Below are 20,846 nucleotides of genomic sequence, written 5' to 3' on the forward strand. Positions count from 1 at the left end.
CTTCATGAAGTGACGAGTTAAGTATGGCAAGCGTTGCTGTAGGGGTTTATAGCCTCAACAAGCATCTAAAAAGTCTTTAGCTTCATTACCCAAAGAAGCCTGTCATCCTCCTCTTCTACTCTGTCCTCATCTTTCTCCTGTCTTGATAAACTTGTGAATTATTTCATATGCCATTGTCCTTGGGATCTGCAATTCAGCAGCAGCATCTAAAAATCTTTTCCAATCTCCTATCGGGCAATACAGTAATTCTTTCACAATCTTCATCAGACACTCTGTGATATCTCCTGGGAGGCATAAGGAGGAATTACTTGAATGATCTATATGAGTAGTGCATATATTGTATTGCCCAAGTATACCATATTCCTTGGAAAGGACAACCATATACTGTCACTACTGAACAGAAACAACACCAAGAAACGTATGGCATGCTACACTTTTGCCACTTTCTGTCTTTTAACAAGCCTAAATAGCCTTTTTAGTTGTTTGGTATTATAATTGGTCTAGTAAGAACAAATTCCTCAAAAATCATAATTAGGGTAATTAATTTCAATACAACAATTAATTTTGTTAATTGTCAAAGTGAAATGTGACTCTCAAAATTTTTTGGCAAACTGTCAATTTACATTTGTTGGTTCGTCAAATGATTTGTTAACTGTCAATCTGTTTTGTTAGATTGTTATAACTCTGAAGAACGTCAATTAGTTTTGTTACTTCGATTCAATTGGGGTCTGTCAATTTGTTATATATATATATATATATATATATATATATATATATATATATATATATATATATATATATATATATATATATATGTATAAATAATAATATAAATAATATATATAATTATAATATATATATAATTTTATATATATATATATATATATATATATATATATATATATATATATATATATATATATATATATATATATATATATATATATATATATAAATAATAGTATTTTTGTTGTATGCCAATTCAATTTGTTTTATATATATATATATATATATATATATATATATATATATATATATATATATATATTATATATAATATATGCAATTCTAGGGCAAAGTTTTTTCTTGTATGTAGATTTCATTGAATTCAATGACTTTTTGGCTGTTGATCAACTTTTTATTAGTTTCCATTTACTGGGAACACAACACCACAGCTGTTCTGTCACTTGTCAAGAGCTCTTCAAAGTGTGTGTGTACAAGTCGTAGCATAGCGGCCATTCAGCTTTCCTTAGTTCAGCCTTGAATTTAGTGAAAGTAAAGTAAGCTATTGAGAGTAAATTCGTCGCTGCACAGGCGACCCCAACTGACCTAGTCACCTAGTCACCAACACATTAAAATGATCAACATCCCAATCTGTCTCCCCCCTTTTTTTTTTTTATCTGGGACAATCATTCAGAAGGCACAGTCAATAAGGTCGAGGATGAGAGGCTGATTGTCACTCCCTTAAGCAGCTTAGTTCACCTATACTACTTAAAAAAACCATTCCGAAGGCAGATTGAGCTGGCTGGATTGTCTTTCCGCAGGAATACCTTTGGGACGAGTGACACATCCTTAGCCTGCTACCATGTGGGCCCATTATTGGGACCCCTACTCTGGACAGAGGCCTTAAAAAGGGCCTTGGACAGAGACATCTTAGCAGTTAGCCATACACGCGGACGAGTGATACAAGTCACTGAGAGATCACCCTTCACCCTTCCACCCAGATGTCCACACCAAACTTCTGAAGCGAACCCAGTACTACAGTCCTCCCCAAACTCAGGCCCGATATACAGTCCACCTCCAACCGCAGATCCAGTCCTGCAGTCATCCTTGAATTGACCTACCCAGGAACTTGAGTACGATGTACCTTGTGTGATCGCCCGTCATCTTTCTACGCCAGAGCCCCACTACCTACCCCCCAAGGTAGAGTACGAGTGGAGGCCTTTTCAGTCACGACAGTTTGCCCTTTGGAAGAGTTATCGAGTGCCTGTATTGTTTCCTCATCCTTGTGTTATTTGTTCAGTGCCTTTTGCAGTGTTTCGAGTTCCAGTGTAAAGTGTTCAGTTATTCCTCGAGTCCTTGGCAGACTCGAGTCATATTCCGTTACATTTTCCTTTACTGGCGTGTAATGTGTAAATCTCTCCTGCAGAGGGACCTATTCGCAGTGGACTCATCTTGGACTGTGCCTTGCCCTTATTCAAGACTCCAGTAGGAGGATCTTCAGGCGTTGCAAGCCCTTTTAACAATTTAATTACCCATTTTCCCTTCTAATGCTTGTGTTTTTTGTAAATATAATTCCTTAAGTTATCCCATGCGTTTACATAGCATTTCCTTATGAAGCAGAGCCTTCAGCTCCTAAAATCATCCCTTTTTCTTTGTTTTTTTACGATTTCCCTTTACGTAAGTCAGAACTCCAAGGCCAAATAAATAAAGTTGCCGTTGCCAGCCTGTAAAAATCTCTAGAAATCATATAACCCCAGGGAAATTTGTAATAATATATATATAATTATATACATATATACAGTAAACCCCCGTATTTGCATTCTCATGGTTCGCGGACTCACGCATTCGCGGGTTTCTCTGTGTAACATATCTAGCCATCATTCGCGGAAAATTCGCCCATTTGCTGTATTTTTCACTAATTACTGTATTTTCATATAATTTTCATGAATAAATGCACTTTTTGTGATAAAACTATTAAAAATACTCAGGTATAACCATTTTTACAGGGTTTTCTTGTGTTTAAAATATCAAAATGGGTAGTCCTATGCATTTTTAGATGGATTTTAAGTATTTGTGGATTTTAGCTATTCGCAGGGGGGGGGGTGCAGTACACATCCCCCGCAAATACGGGGGGTTCACTGTACTACATTTTCTTTGCTTACCTGTGTTTTATTACAAGGTGAGGACAGCATTGTAGCATCCAAAAACATTAACAATAAATACATTTAAATGTACAATCAAAATAAAGTACAAAAATGATTTTAACTGAATTTAAGTTGTACAAAAATAATACATTACGAAAAGATTTACAATAGCCAAAGATTTTAAGATGAACTGTAATGGAAACAAAAAGCATGTGTGCTGGTTGTTTGGCAACCAACGAAAATTTAAATAGGGGTGCGATGATATGGATTACGGGGAAAGGATGAAGGGTAAGGGACAGAGAGAGAGAGAGAGAGAGAGAGAGAGAGAGAGAGAGAGAGAGAGAGAGAGAGAGAGAGAGAGAGAGAATGTTGTTGCTATTAATTGAGTGATTTGCTCTTCCACTGTTGGATGACACTGGCCACCTACAAGATGGGAGCGATCTCTCTGCTTCCAGTTGGCGGATCAGGGTCAGTCGTTGTAATAAAATGCAGACTGATTCTCCTATGATTAGTCCGTGGAGATTCTGCTCTGTACAGATGATGCTGGTATTCTCCACTAGTTCCTGAGTTGTCGGTTTTCAATTGTGGTGATTGACGTAGTGTTGGTGGATGGATCCGTTATTACGATGGGCCTGTAGATGTCTTGTTAACGTTGTAGAAGTGTGTCCAACGTACGTTTTTTCGGAGGACTGGCACATCCTCTCAGGGCAAGTAAAATGGTAAATGATGTTGGCACTGTCTTCTTTGTTTTGGTTCTGGTTGGTGTTGTTCCTCATTACAAGGGAAGCAGTCAAATTAGGTTTGCAATAGATGCGAACTTGAGCCCGTTCGAAGAGGACTTCGGGCGTTGCCCCTCTGCTGATCATGCTGGTAATCGCCTTCTTTCCTTCTTCAAATCTTTCACTATATTCAGTCCAATGATAAATTATGATGTTTTTATCATCGTCACCTGTTGTTCCGGTTTCACTGTTGTAGAACTGTTCAATTCTCCTTCTTACTACATCTTGTATGAGTTTCTCCTCAAATCTATTGTTGGTCAGGAGTTGCTGGACTCGCTCGATTTCCAGGCGATTCTCCTGCCACATGGCGCAGCGGGTTATAGCTCTCTTGATGCAAGCATCAACCACCGACCGCTTATATGCTAATGGGCACTCCCCACATGCACCGAGACACTGCCCAGAGTTTGTCGTCTTTGTGCAGACTGGTGTCAAACCGTTCCCCATTTTGGGTTACAAGGATGTCCAAGAAAGGCAGAATTTTCTCTTTGCTGAATTTGACCGTAAAATTTAAGGAGGAATTATTCTTAAGTTCTTGGGCTAATTTTATGGCTTCATTTTTGTCTTTCATTGTGATAAAAATATCATCTATATACCTCACACATTTCTGTGGTTTTTGATGATTGGTAAAGGTAGTGGTTTTGACATGGTCCATATAAATATTAGTAAAAAGGACCCCCAACGGAGACCCCATTGCTATACTGTCACACTTCCTAAATAAGTTACCCTTATGTGACAGGAAAGGGGCTTCATTGGTGCAGGCTCCAATACTTTTGCCTCAACCATTTATTTTTTTTTTTAATGGTAATGTATTATGCTAGCTTTTAAATGAAATTACAGTAACTTTAATTTCATTTAAACGTTATCTTAATACTTTGGGAGCATGATCAGGGTCATATTTAGTGTTTAAACTCTAGAAATAAGCATTTACTAGCATTTTTAGAGACCACGCCAAACTAATGCGGAAATTCATTTTGTGCGAAGAGTTCTGGAACCTAACTTCTCGTAAGTTCGGAGTATGACTGTCTATATATATATAAATATATATATACATATATAATATATATATATTTATATATATGTATGTATATATATATAAAATATAGTCAACTACTGCTTATTTGCAGTTCAGCATTTGTGGCCTCACCTATCTGTGGATTTTTCTATGGAACATCTCCATATTATTTGAGGAAAATTTGCCTATTCGCAGACTTTTTTGTAGGGTAATATTCACAAATTACTCTATTTTCATATTTTTGTGACTAAATATAAATTTTTTATGTGTTTCGTGTTTGAACTATTAACATAGGCAGTAATAAGCATTTATAGAAGAGGTCTTTGGTGTTTGAACTATTAAAATAGGCAGTAATAAGCATTATGGAAGGGGTCTTTGGTGTTTGAACTATTAAATTAGGCAATAATAAACGTTTTTAGAGGGGATCAAGTACTTGCGGATCTCGAGAGAAGTGTATGGGAGATGGTGAGGAATAAACACAAAATGATGCAAACCAAGAACTTACTGTACTAAATAATTTTTTATCATAAATGTATCATAAATGTATTTGTACGTAACCAAGAAAATATTAACGTGATGTAACAAACCTAGTGTTCTGTTTGGAGGAACTTGTTCCATCGTTCTAAACTACCCTCACATTTTAGATGTGATCTAAACCGTAGTACTATCTTAAAATATGTGCTGTACAGTAAATATTTTAAAATCATCTCACAGAACAGCAAAATGTAATAAAATGTATGTAAATTATGTGCAGTACAGCAGACAATGCACAAAGTTATGTTTGGCAAAAGAAAATGTATGTGTCTGAATTATAGGGGATACTTAAGAGTAACAGTTGTAGGCGGGTATGTAATGTTGCAAGATGACTTTGAAGCGATATTTGGATGTTCTGGGATGATAGTTTGAGGTATATTTTTGTTTGAACTGTTAAGTTTGGTGATGAACTGTTAAAATAGGCAGTTATAAGCATTTTAGTGGTGTATATACTTAGGAGTAACAGTTGTAGAAGAGTAACGTAAGCTGACTTTGGGTGTTTTGGTATGATGGTTTGGGGTGTATTTTTGTTTGAAATAAATTGTTTTAGTATGATAATTTAAGGTCTAATTTTGTTTGAACTAATAAATTAGGTAGTGAATTGTGAAAATAGGCAGTTATAAGCATTTTAGTTTAAGGGGTACAGGGTACAGTATTTGGCAGTTGTAAGCCAGGTATAAGCATTTTAAGAGGGGATTTTGCATTTCTGCAGTGGGTTCTGGAACCTATCCCCACATAAAAGTGGGGGAGCACTGTATTTTTGTTTGAAATATTAACCCTTAAACGTCGAGCCTCTATTTACAAAAACGTCTCCCGTATGCCGGCGGTGTTCGGTGAGTTAGCGACGAAGCGGAAAAAAAGTTTTTTTTTTTAAAATCACAGCACTCTTAGTTTTCAAGATTAAGAGTTCATTTTTGGCTCCTTTTTTTCTCATTGCCTGAAGTTTAGTATGCAACCATCAGAAATGAAAAAAATATCATTATCATATATAAATATTGAAATATATGACAGCGCAAAAAAATTTTTTCATATATAATTTTGTACAAATCGCTGTGAGCAAAACGTTAAAGCTAACGGGTTATTTTGTTTTTCTTTGTATTGTACACTAAATTGCGATGATTTTGGTATATAACAAATTGTAAAACGATCAAAGCAACACAGAAAAATATTATCACAAAATGATGCATGAATTAAACGCAGGGACGTAAAAAATGTTTTTTCAAAAATTCCATAAATCGAAATATTGTGCTAGAGACTTCCCGTTTGTTGAAAAATTAAGCTAATTGATTGAATATTACTAGACTGTAAGTGTTTTAGCTTACAATTGCAGTTTTCGACCATTTAGGTCGAGTTAAGGTTGACCGAAAGTCGAATTTTTTCTATTTATCAAGATTTATATGAAAGTATTTCAAAACTGATAAAAGCTACAACCATGAATTATTTTCTGTTGCATTGTACATGAAATTGCGCACATTTTCATATATAAAACTTTATGTAATGACTAATATAAAACGGTGCAAATATTACGACAACGTGACGAAAGAATTTCTGAGATGTTCGGCTGAGTTACCGCGCAGATGTAAGGAAAACGTTTTTTTTTTCAAAAATTCACCATAAATCAAAATATTGTGCTAGAGACTTCCAATTTATTGCAAAATGAAGGTAAACGATTGAATATTACTAGAATGTAAGTTTTAGCTTACAATTGCGTTTTTTTACCATTTCGGTCGAGTTAAAGTTGACCGAGGTTGAAATTTTGGCAGTTATCGTGAGTTATGTGAAAATATTTCAAAACTCATAAAAGCTACAACCATGAGCTATTTTCTGTTGTATCCTACATGAAATTGCGCACATTTTCATATATAAAAGTTTATGTAACGACTAATGTAAAACGATGCAAACATTACGACAACGTGACGAAAGAATTTCTGAGATGTTCGGCCGAGTTACCGCGCGCAGACATAAGGAAAGTTTTTTTTTCAGAAATTCACCATAAATCGAAATATTGTGCTAGAGACTTCCAGTTTGTTGCAAAATGAAGGTACATGATTGAATATTACTAGAATGTAAGAGTTTTAGCTTATAACTGTGTTTTTTTACCATTTCGGTCGAGTTAAAGTTGACCGAAGGTTGAAATTTTGGCAGTTATTGTGATTTATATGAAAATATTTCAAAACTGATAAAAGCTACAACCATGAGTTATTTTCTGTTATATTCTACATGAAATTGTGCACATTTCCATATATGAAACTTTATGTAACGACTAATATAAAATGGTGCAAACATTACGACAACGTGACGAAAGAATTTCTGGCGCGGACGTAAGAAAAAGTTTTTTTCAAAAATTCACCATAAATCGAAATATTGTGCTAGAGACTTCCAATTGGTTGCAAAATGAAGGTAAATGATTGAATATTACTAGAATGTAAGAGTTTTAGCTTACAATTGCGTGTTTTGACCATTTTGGTCGAGTCAAAGTTGATCGAAGGTTGAAATTTTGGCAGTTATCGTGGTTTATATGAAAATATTTCCAAACTGATAAAAGCTACAATCATGGGTTGTATTTTCTGTATTTTACATGAAATTGCACACATTTTCATATATAAAACTTTATGTAACGGCTAATATAGAACAGTGCAAAAATTACGACAAAATAACGAAAGAATTTCTGAAATTTTTGGCTGAGTTATCATGAGCGTAAGAAAAAGTTTTTTTAAAATTCACCATAAATCGAAATATTGTGCTAGAGACTTCCAATTTGTTGCAAAATGAAGGTACATGATTGAATATTACTAGAATGTAAGAGTTTTAGCTTACAATTGCGTTTTTCGACCATTTCGGTCAAGTCAAAGTTGACCGAAGGTTGAAATTTTTGTAGTCGGCGTCGCGATGCGTCCATTGACACCCAACAGACAATTTTAGTCGACATATGATACGTCCAGTAGGCGTTTAAGGGTTAAACTGTTGTAGTATGATAATGTAAGGTATATTTTTGTTTGAACTATTAAATTAGGCAGGAAACTATTAAAATAAGCAGTTATAAGCATTTTGGTTTAACCCTTACTGGACAGGCATGATATGAGGAACTACAACAGGTTTAGAACGAATGCCAGGCTAACTCTTATGAGTATTTATACTGCGCACTATACGGTTGGATGCATTTAGCAGGAAAAATGTTCATATCACTTTAATGGGCCATAAATGACTTATGGCAACTGTAGTAACTCAGTACGGGAGAGAGGTACACCAGTGTGCCTTGAGATTTCATGGGGGGATGTGCTGCTCTCTGTAGTTCCAGGATGCCTTTTTATTTATGTACAGTATGTGCTCATAAATATACCCAGGGATTGCTGTTGGTTTTAGTTCTTATCTTTTATGACAGTAGTTCAGCTATAATTGTAATTTTGCAAAGTAAAGTGCAAAGAAATATTAGAAAAAACATGTACGGTATACCTAACAAAAAAGATACTACATCTCCCCTTCTCGGTAAATCTTGTATATACTTTACAATAAATATACTCAGAATCTGTTACTGATTATCTGTTATGATACTGTGTGAGCTGTAATTATAATTTTACAAAAATAAAAAAATTATTAGAAAACACATGCATATCTTTCTAAAATTAGGAAATTTTTACAGTATCTTGGAAAAGAGTCTCTATATATATATATATATATATATATATATATATATATATATATATATATATATATATATATATATATATATATATATATATATATATATAATTTCATTTAAAAGTTAGCTTAATATACCCTTAAAAAAGAGAAATAAATGGTTGACATAAAAAATGAGATTTGGAAGAGAATTTCTCTCTCTCTCTCTCTCTCTCTCCTTCCAACCGATCTATTTTTAGAATTGTCTCAACCTCTGTTTAACAACTTCTTTATTCTGCGCGTCTCTTTCTCTTTGTTCTGAAATGCTTTTTCATGAACATACAGTGTTTTATATTTTCACTAATACAACTCTTAGTTGTTATGTCTCTATGTTTTAGAATGTATTTGCAACACTAGCGCATTTACACTTTGTAGATGATGCAGGTCAAATTAGATCAATTTAAACTATCTACTGTACAGGTAAAGACGTACAGAGAATTAATAAGTTGTAAAAATGTGTGAGCGCTAACTGAGAGAGAGAGAGAGAGAGAGAGAGAGAGAGAGAGAGAGAGAGAGAGAGAGAGAGAGAGAGAGAGAGTTATTCTTATGTCAGATATCAAAAGATGGAAATTCAGTATTAAACTAACTATTAAATGAAATTAAAGTTACTGTATTTTCATTTAAAAGTTAGCTTAATACATTACCCTTAAAAAAAGAAATAAATGATGTGATTCTCTCCCCATTCCACCGATCTATTTTTAGAAGTCTTCTCAACCTCGTTTTTAAAAACTTTATTCTGTCACTTTCTCTTTGTTCTGAATTGCTCTATGTTCTGAAATGCTCTATGTCTCTATGTTTTAGAATGGCACATTTACAGTTTGTAAACGGTACAGGTAAAGTTAGATCAATTCAAGACTATCTACTGTACAGTTAAAGACATACAGAGGAACAGTGCTGTAATACGTAGGTTGGCTAACTTGAGCGAGAGAGAGAGAGAGAGAGAGAGAGAGAGAGAGAGAGAGAGAGAGTAACAATTGTCCTTTCTTAAGAGAGTGCAATTTTTTATGAACTATTATGGACACACACACAGAGAGAGAGAGAGAGAGAGAGAATTACAAGAAAAATTTGACCACCAATTAGCAACACTCCCCTTCTTGTCATGTTAAATGACATGCCTGACAGCTTTTGCCTTCACCTCCTTCATACACAAAAAGTTAAGTATACCTTAGTTTTACCATACCAGTGAGCTGATTAATAGCTCTCCTAGGGCTGGCCCGAAGGATAAGACATTTTACATGGCTAAGAATCAATTGGTTACTTAGCAACAGGACCTACAGCTTATTGTGGAATCCGAACCACATTATAGCGAGAAATGAATTTCTATCACCAGAAATAAATTCCTCTAACTCTTCACCAGCCTGCCAGGGAATTGAACTCCGGTCTAGCGAGTACCAGTCCACAGTTCTACCGACTCACCCAACGAAGAGCTGAGATGAGGGAAGAATTTGTTTGTTCAAAATAATACAAATTTTTTAATAACAGTTTTATTATTATTATTAGAAAATTAGTACTTATTATTAGGCAAAAAGTTTATTTATCATACAAATAAACATACCTGTATACATGTACCACAAGAATTCATCTCACTAAAAGAGAGAGAGAGAGAGAGAGAGAGAGAAATTATTACTTTTAATAATATTTAATGTTATTTAATTTACACATAAAAACTTGAAAACTTATAAATTACATAAATTAAACAAACACTTTTGCTAGGTTTCTCAGTGTTCGCAAATGTTTGCGTGTCTGTGAAAAACTTGTGTATGACCATTAGTTAGGTTCCAACGAAAAATTCGTGTGTCTGTGAATTCGTGCAACTCGAATCGCGCAAGTTCAAGGTATTACTGTACAATATATATATATATATATATATATATATATATATATATATATATATATATATATATATATATATATATATATATATATATATATATATTTATATATTAACTTTATCACATACACAATTGTTCTGTGCATTAGTAGAATTACTAAAAGGACCTCATTCAAACTGGATGGTATTTAATGGAGTTTTTATTCAAAAAGTTACAAGCTTTCTTGGACAAACAGTCCACATTATCAAGTATTTGAATAAAAACTCCATTAAATACCATCCAGTTTGAATGAGGTCCTTTTAGTAATATATATATATATATATATATATATATATATATATATATATATATATATATATATATATATATATATATATATGTATATATATATGTATGTATATACATGTTTACAGTAATACCCCCGCACTTGCGCGATAAGAGTTGCGCGAATTCAGACAAAAATTTTTCATTGGAACCTAATTACAGTAATGGTCATACGAGTTTTTTGCAGACACGCGTGCATTTGCGAACACTGGGAAACCCTGCAAAAGTGTTTGTTTAATTTTTTATGTAATTTATAAGTTCCCAAGCTTTTATGTGTAAATTAAATAACATTAAATATTAAAAGTAATAATTTCTCTCTCTCTCTCTCTCTTTTACTGAGATGGGAGAACTTTTATGGTACATGTACACAGGTATGTTTATTTGTTTTGTATGGGAAATAAATTTTTTACCTAATAATAAGTACTACTTTTTAAATATTAATAAGATTAAATAATAATAATAATAATAATATAACTGTAATGACAGAACTCGTATTACTTTAAACAAATTCTTCCCCTCATCTTTTGTAAGGTTGAAGGCAAAAGCTGTCAGACATGTCATTCAACATGACAAGAAGGGGGAGTGTTGCTGATCAGTGGTCAAATGTTTCTTGTAATTCTATCTCTCTCTCTCAAGTAAGGACAACTGTTATCTCTCTCGCTCTCTTGTTCGTAGTTAGCCAACCTACGTATTACTGTTTCTCTGTATGTCTTTAACTGTAAAGTAGATAATTTTAAATTGATCTAATTTTACCAGTACCATTTACAAACTGTAAATGCGCCGTTCTAAAACATAGAGCATTTCAGAACAAAGAGAAAGAGACAGAATAATGAAGTTTTTAAAAATGAGGTTGAGAAGACTTCCAAGATTAGATCGGTGGAATGGGGGGGGAGAGAGAAACAGTATACTAATATTCACACACTCCTATATTCTTACATCAACCATTTATTTCTTTTTTTAAGGGTAATGTATTAATTTAACTTGATATTTCAAGTAAGGACAATATCTCTCTCTCTCTCGTGTTGTTCTCTCAGTTTCTGTAATAACTGATAAATAACTTCACTCTCTTAAGTAAAGACAACCTCTCTCTCTCTCTCTCTCTCTCTCTCTCTCTCTCTCATTCACAGTTAGCACTCACACAATTATACAACTTATTATTTCTCTGTACGTCTTTACCTGAACAGTAGATAGTTTAAATTGATCTAATTTTACCTGTACCATCTATGAAGTGTAAATACACTAGTGTTGCAAATACGTTCTAAAAATAAACACATAATAACTAAGAGTTGTATTAGTCAAAATAAAAAACTATGTTTGTTCATGAAAAAGCATTTCAGAACAAAGAGAGATGTAGAAAAAAGTTATTAAAAAGAGGTTGAGAAGACTTCTAAAAATAGATCGGTCGGAAGGGGAGGGAGACAGAAATTCTCTTCCAACTCCCTATCTTTATGTCAACCATTAACAGTATTTCTTTTCAAGGGTAATGTATTAAGTCAACTTTTAATGAAATTACCGTAACTTTAATTTCATTTAAAAGTTAGCTTAATAATTTGGGAGCATGATTATTAGGGTTATATTTATTGTTTAAACTTTAGAAATACGCATTTATTAGCATTTTTAAAGACCGTGCCAAACTTTCGCAAAAATTCGTCTTGTGCGAGGGGTTCTGGAACCTAACCTCGCCTAAGTTTGGGGTATGACAGTATGTATGTATGTATGTATGTATGTATGTATGTATGTATATATATATATATTATACAGTATATATATATATATATATATATATATATATATATATATATATATATATATATATATATATATATATATATATATATATATATATATATATATATATATATATATATATATATATATATATATATATATATATATATATACATAGTAGAAACCCAGTCCCCAACCATATCAGAACTCGACATAATTGGATTTCGATGCAAAATGCTGAGTAAATTTTGCGTCGGAGCTTGAACAACAAACAGGATTCCGACCCGAAGAATCATGTGATGTTTGTAAATAAAAGTGTTTCGGTCAGCCACCGCTAGTTGGCGTTGTTGGTGGCTTTCTTCCCACGTGTATTTAAAAGCGTATAAAGCCCATACACGCTGCTGCTGTTGTTTGGAGAAGTACACACCTGTACAGGTATATCAGTTTTTTTAGCTTTCTGCACTGCATTTTCATCAAATCATGGGTCCCAAGACAGCGGTTGCTGACAAGCAAAAGAGAAAGACAGTAAGAACTACAATAGAACTTAAAAGATTATTGAGAAGTATGAAAGAGGCATTCGTGTGACTGATTTAGCATCGCAGTTTAAGCTACCTAAGTCCACCATAAGCACACTTTTGAAGAACAAAGAGGCTATAAAAAGTGCTCGTGTTGCTAAGGGGGTTACGAGTTGACTAAACAGAGGCCACCCATAATAGATGAAATTGAGAAATTATTATTAGTTTGGTTAAATGAAAAACAGATTGCTGGGGATAGTGTATCAGAGGCTATGATTTGTACAAAGACTAAAAGTTTGCATGCTGACCTTATGAAAAACAGAGCTGGATCAAGTAGTAGTACCAAGCATGAGTTTACGGCCAGTAAGGGATGGTTCGACAGATTTAAGAAAAGAAGTGGCATCCACAGTGTTGTAAGGCATGGGGAGGCAGGGAGTGCTGATAAGAAAGCTGCAGAAAAATATGTTAAAGAATTTCAACAGTTCGTGGACGAAAATGGTTATGTGTTGAATCAGATTTTCAACTGCGATGAGACAGGCCTCTTTTGGAAGAAAATGCCAATAAGGACCTACATTACTAAAGAGGAGAAGAAATTGCCTGGCCATAAACCAATGAAAGATGGGCTAACTTTGTTATTACAAACAAAGCTAGTGGAGATTTGAAAATAAAGCCTCTGTTAGTTTACCACTCGGAAATCCCTAGAGTTTTTAAGAAACATAACGTACTAAAGAGCAAGTTAAACGTGATGTGGGAGTCAAACACTAAGGCTTGGGTAACAAGGAAACTTTTTAGAGAGTGGGTTTCTGAAGTGTGTGCTCCCACTATAAAGAAATACCTTCAGGAAAAAGATATGCCACTCAAGGCACTCCTCGTCATAGATAATGCCCCTTCCCACCCCCCAGGCATGGAATATGAGTTAGCAAATGAGTTTAGATGGCTAAAGGTCAAGTTTTTGCCACCTAGAACTTCCTCACTAATCCAGCCCATGGACCAGCAGATCATTGGTAACTTCAAAAAGCTCTACACAAAGGCGCTTTTCCAAAGGTGTTTTGAAGTTACCAGTGAAACCAGCCTAACTCTGACCGAATTCTGGAAGGAACATTTCCACATTCTGAGTTGTGTCAGGCTGATAAACAAAGCATGGGCAGAAGTTTCTAAGAGGACTCTAAGGGCAGCTTGGAAAAACCTTTGGCCTGATGGGGCTCCTCTTAGGGACTTTGAAGGTTTTGATGCCTCTAGTCAGCTTGGAGATGACCGTGAAGCTGAACCCCTTCCTCTGCCTGACCCAGATGTTGAGGAAATTGTTTCTGTGGCCAAGTCCATGGGCTTGGAGGTGAGTTCTGATGACATCGAGGAGCTGGTGGCAGAACACAACACTGAGCTAACAATGGAGGAACTCCAGGAACTTCACAAGGAGCAGCAGAAGATTTTGGTTAAGGAGGTGTCTGGAGAGGAGGAGAGCAAGGAGGAGTCACTTCTAAAGAAATAAAGGAGATGCTTCTGCACTGGGAGAAATTCCAAGAGTTCTTCGAGAAGCATAACCATGACAAGGGCTAGTAAACCGGGCTATTGTCTATGTTGATGGTAATTTAGTCAACGTTTTACAGAAAACAGCTGAAGAAACGGCAACAGCAGACAACGCTGTTCAAGTTTTTTTCAAAATAAGAAAACCAGCCCGGTCCCAGTGAAAAAAGGCAAAGAAAGGAAAAAACTCCTGAAAAGCAGCAGATTTTATGGAAGAAGATTCCCCTTCCAACCAAAGACACCCTCTCCATACCTCCTCCCCCACACCCATCTCCACAGATCCAGATCCTCATCACTGTCAAGGTATGGGCCTTACTGTAGTTGTTGAAAACTTTTTTAATGTTTATAAATGACCTAGAGATACAGTGAATAATATATTCATGCAAGTTAAAGCAATGAAAGAGGTCATAAATATTGAGTTATACTAACAGTACATTTCATTTTGTGTTTAATCCACAGGTTACTGTGCAGTACTGCACTTCATTGAATGAATATCCCGGAGCTGTTGAGTGCGTGCTATTCATGAGTGTCAAGGTATGGACCATGTTGTATTAGTTATTAAAAACGTTTTAATGTGTTTATACATGACCTAGAGATGCTTGTAAGATTAAGGATTTTGTGTATTACTACAGCTCCTAACAGTAAATAATATTTCTACATTTCATTTTGTATTTAATCCACAGATTACTGTGTAATATACACTTTACTGAATGAAGTTCCTGGAGAAGTTCAATGCATGTTGTGTGAGGGGCATCTGTAATTATTCATCAACGTCAAGGTATGGGTCAAGCTGTACTAGTTGTGAAAAAGTTTTTAATGTGTTTATAAATGACTTAGAAATGCTTGTAAGATTAAGGATTTTTGTGTAGATTACAGCTCATAACAGAAGTACAGTAACTAATATTTCTACATTTGATTTTGTGTTTATTCCACAGATTACACTTCATTGACTGAAGGTCCTGAAGAAGAACAGCTGTGTAACATACAGTACACAGAGTGTACAGTAGTGTACAATAATTTCAATTTAGGTGTAGTAGTAGCAACGTGTACATAGCGTAAATTTCAATTTAGGTGTAGTAGTAGCAACGTGTTATGTATGAACAGTACTGTATATTATTAATTAATGTCTTCATATGTTTGTGCTAGTATTAAGGATTCCTTGTGTACAGTAGACTAGTTTTACTAACTACGTTAAGTACATTCAGTAATAAAATGAAAAATGAGTTAATTTCAGGTTTTCTTATTTATCCCTTTAATACTGCATAGTAATGGGTACACGAAGGTGGTAGGCCTCTTAAGATTTTGTGTTGTCTATGTAGGGACTATTCCTCTGTCCCTCAAAACTCCATTTTTTTTACCCCTTTGATACTGCATAGTATCAGGTACACGGAGGTGGTAGGCCTCTTAAGATTTTATGTTGTCTATGTAGGGACTACTTCCTCTCTCCCTCAAAACTCCATTTTTTTTACCCCTTTAATATTGCATAGTATCGGGTACACAGAGGTGGAAGGCCTCTTAAGATTTTGTGTTGTCTATGTAGGGTTACTTTCTCTCTCCCTCAAAACTCCCATTTTTTTACCCCTTTAATACTGCATAGTACCAGGTACAGTACACGAAGGTGGTAGGCCTCTTCAGATTTAGATTTGAAGGGTGTAGAGCAAAACAAAGAGCATCGGAGGTTGTCCACTACTGCCAGGTGTATGATGAAGCAAAACATTACTGGCAATCTACATTCAGACATTTGGATATTACGTATACAGTAGATGAAAAAATTTAGTACAGTACATATAGTACGTACGTAACTGTTAATTTGGAAACAAGTGTAATCTCTGAAATATAGTACTGTACGTAATACTCTAGATGAGAAAGTGTTTACATGGCAACCAGGGTCTCATGCTAGATTTCTTTTTAGATGAGACGAACGTGTGCATTTCTGTAGAAAATGCAATGTTTACGTATGCTGTTCGGTAATGAACGCCTTCTTAAGCTTCTTGGTAAAGAAGAGGTTAGCCTGAGGTTAATTCAGAGATGCTGCTTACAAGGATATTTTTTGGAAAAAAATGTGTTAGGGTGTCATAACATTTATTAAAAGATGTTTTACAGTGATTTTGTACACTATTCTAGTGGACTCTGTATGAAATTTACCATAAGTTAATACTGAACGTAAACAACGTTTATGTAATTAGTACAGCGATATGCCACCAGGATGGTGCTTTGGTTTGTTTACATCCACACATGCCACAAGCTGCCTAGTGCCGACGTAACTTAGGAAATCTTTTATAAGTTCATGACAATAGACATAATTTGGCTTATTTTAATTTTTAATTAATTAATAATCAGGCTTGTTTCTCAATGTTAATATTATTAACAACAGTTTTTGTGTGTACCCGTTACAGTACATTCTGGAAGTGCCTATAGACTACCTAGCCTAGTCTATGGCACTCGGTCTACCATTGGTAATACTGCCGCATTGGTCATAGGCCAGTTTTTTTATACAGTATGCATTTAAAAATGAAAAAAAGTGCATTTAATACTGTAAGGTATTTAACCCTGAACTTATTTAATTGTAATTTGTGTAATGTTTTGTATAAAAAGGCAAGGTTGCAGTAATGACTGGTGGTCAGGAACAGATTAATCCGTTTTCAGTTATTTCTTATGGGAGCAATTGATCCTGAATTTGACTAAATCGAATCTCGATGCTTCTCCTGGAATGGATTAGTGTCGAGGAACAGGGCTCTACTGTATGTATGTATGTATGTATATATATATATATATATATATATATATATATATATATATATATATATATATATATATATATATATATATATATATAATATATATACATATACATACAGGCAGTCCCAGTTTTACAACGGGGTTCCATTCCTACGCAGTGTCGTAACCCGAAAAATCGTCGAAAATCGTAAAAAATCCTATAAAAACCTTACTCTTAATGCTTTGGGTATATTGAAAACGATGTAATCTGCATTTTTATTGAGTTTTTCATAAAAAAACCTCCAAATTTTGATTATTCTGCCGTTTTGTAGCCATATTTCTTCCGTTGGATCAGTGTCAACCCCGAACACGCATCATAAACCAGGAAATAATTTCTGATGAACATATTTGAATAGCGTTGTATTGTAACCTCGAATGTTGTAAGTCGGACCCATTATAACCCTGGGACTGCCTGTATTATATATATATATATATATATATATATATATATATATATATATATATATATATATATATATATATATATATATATATATATATATATATATATATATACACCAATTCTCAGCATTAACCTTAACCTTGAGGCTAATCCTAAAAGTGTACCTCTTTGGATTTGGATTAAATATCTCCTTTGGTAAGATGGGAAACATGTCAACGCCGCTAATTATAGGAAAGTCTCAACCTTTCATTGCTAGACTATGGGTGAGCAACGTATATATATATGGAAAACAAAAATTAAAACATCACAGTGACCTGAAAGAGTAGGACATCATGAACAAAAGGACAGGGTGAGCTAAAATGGAAGAGGGGCACCCAAACTGATAATGGGTGCTCTATCTAAATTATCAAACCATAAGGTTTCACAAGTAATTTTCATCAATTCCATGTTTTGAGAAGGAACTAGTCTTTGGATGTGTTAATAATTACACTTTCTTCTTTATGTAGTGGGATTCATTCTAGTTTGCATTATAATATATGGAAAATACATCAAAAAAAGTTTTGAGTGAAATAATGTCTTAGAAACCCATTTCAGGATGCTGACTTCGGCATTTACAGTAGTTACTGTTGGATTTCCAAAAACATTTTTCCATAGTATCTCAACTCAATAGCAATATTAACATACATATCTGGGAGGGGGGAATTATGAGTTATTAAATAAGCTTTCATTCAGAACCAAGTAATTATATGCAACATAATAATGCTCTACAGACATTTCATATTCAACCAACCAATCATCAAGCTGCTGACTACTTCAAGTGAGTTTTTGCCAGATTAAAAATAAGAGAGTATTGGCTAGCCTATACTCCATCGCCCTTCATGGCGAAAAAGGGCAGGGCATGGGAGGTGACTTTTCCATCAAATATTCCCACTCTGTATGGTATTCAAGTTATACAACACAAATATAATTGGTTTGCTAATCAATTTTTGCCAATTATTAAAGGCCCTCGTAAATTTAACAACAATAAAACAACACGTTTATTCTTAAACGTGACAAAAATTTCAGCGCTGCCAGTTCCTCTCTCACGTGTTAAGCTGACCTCAGGGCATAAAGATGTCAAACATGCCTCCACAAGGGAAGCTCAGTCAAAACACTCACTGACTCATTAAGGAGTCTGTTCCAAACAACATGGAACGATGGAAGGAGGTCCTCGTTCCGCATTAATCTTCATCCAATCGAAAATCCTTCATTGGACAAAGAAAAGGTAAACCGTGGACCCATTGATCAGAAAAACACTTTGTCAGAAGCAACAATGATACCGGAGAGAACAATCAGCAGGATTTGCAAAGAGTAAAGATATGGAAGAGAGATACATTTTCCTGTGACTCAACCGAGAACCGTGACAGATGTCAAAATCGACATCAGACTCATGTAAGGAAGGAAGTACCAACGCTTGATATAATCAAAGACGTTAAAACACAATAGATATTTTCATCGGGTATGGGCATTCATGCAAAGGTATCTTGTATGTTGTAAGAATAAAACTGATACAAAAACAAAGAAAAAAAACAATGAAATATTCAGTAAATGGCAAACCTGGAGCTAAGTCTGTAAGGAAAAGAAGATATATGAATAGAAAAATGTTATAAATACAACTGGAAAGAAACTTATGAATAGATGATAAATTAAATGAATCTTATTTGTGTAAACTATGTATATTTATGCATCTGTCTACACACACAATCCTTTTCAAATGCTCTCATATATATATATATATATATATATATATATATATATCTATATATATATATATATATATAGACACATACTAATATACACAGTAAATTGACACAAAAACAAGTAAATTAAAAGTCAAGTCAGTAGCGTGAGACAATCACAAGGAAGGTCCAAAAAGAGATTCAATTATTACCTATATGAAAAACAGAGACCTGGAAGAATGGAAATATTTCAAGGATGTCGAGGCAATAGGGAACACCCAGAAGTATACTGCTCCCAGGAGACATTAACAAACGCCAAGGAGGTTAAACCTCTTTGACAGAAGCACGGATTAAAAGGGGTAAATGGGAAGGGTAGGCCTTTAAAAAACTCGAACGTGGGGACAACGCCTAAATCGCCATGAAGGAGCCGATAGGGTATAGTCACTTTTCCATTTTTTGCACTCTGTATGCATTCACACTCTCCGTGCATCATTAATGTAAATAGTAAGAGAGTACAACCAAGCAGATGTGAATACATCCAAAGTGCTCTCATGCTCCAATTTCCACCTTGTTTAACAATAAATCCTTTGGACATGCCAAGAACATTTTGTGCAGTAAGAATACATTTGTGACTCCTCTTCTACATCAGTCTCTTGAAGCACACACAACAGCAGTCAACAGTCAACAACTGCCATGAACTCAGCAGCTATATGCCAGTCTGTATTAAGCTATCATAATTTTGTTTCATTATTACCACTGTCTGCAAAACAATCAGCAATTTACTTTGAAGTGTTGAGAGAGAGAGAGAGAGAGAGAGAGAGAGAGAGAGAGAGAGAGAGAGAGAGAGAGAGAGAGAGAGAGAGAGAGAGAGCAAAACACTTACCTCTTGTGTCAACTTCGTCAGGACGGTTAAGGGCAAATCTGTAAGTTTCTCTAGCAAATCTGGTCGCTCATGACGAACATGAAGTCTAATAGTGTATTCACCTTTCTCCAACTTTAAGCTGTATTTATGACTGTATGCATCACCACATCCCATTAATTGCTTATTGTGATCAAATAATAACCACAGCTGTGACTCAAATGCAGATTCGTACAGAACATCACTCAGTAACGAACACTTTGGTGTCACCTACATAAGTAGAAAAAATCAATTA

At 34.6% G+C, this 20,846-nt stretch overlaps 1 protein-coding gene across 5 annotated transcripts in view; it reads right to left on the reverse strand.

The window, feature by feature from the left end:
* The window catches only part of TppII (Tripeptidyl-peptidase II), a 362,245-nt gene that overhangs the window by 131,862 nt on the left and 209,537 nt on the right, over positions 1-20,846 (reverse strand). For all 5 annotated transcript variants that reach the window (XM_067100130.1, XM_067100128.1, XM_067100131.1 and 2 more), the window contains exon 19: positions 20,576-20,821. In XM_067100130.1, the coding sequence (XP_066956231.1) occupies positions 20,576-20,821 (246 nt within the window). The remainder of the gene's footprint in view (positions 1-20,575; positions 20,822-20,846) is intronic.

Source organism: Macrobrachium rosenbergii, chromosome 56, assembly GCF_040412425.1.
Source record: "Macrobrachium rosenbergii isolate ZJJX-2024 chromosome 56, ASM4041242v1, whole genome shotgun sequence".
Lineage (NCBI taxonomy): Eukaryota > Metazoa > Arthropoda > Malacostraca > Decapoda > Palaemonidae > Macrobrachium > Macrobrachium rosenbergii.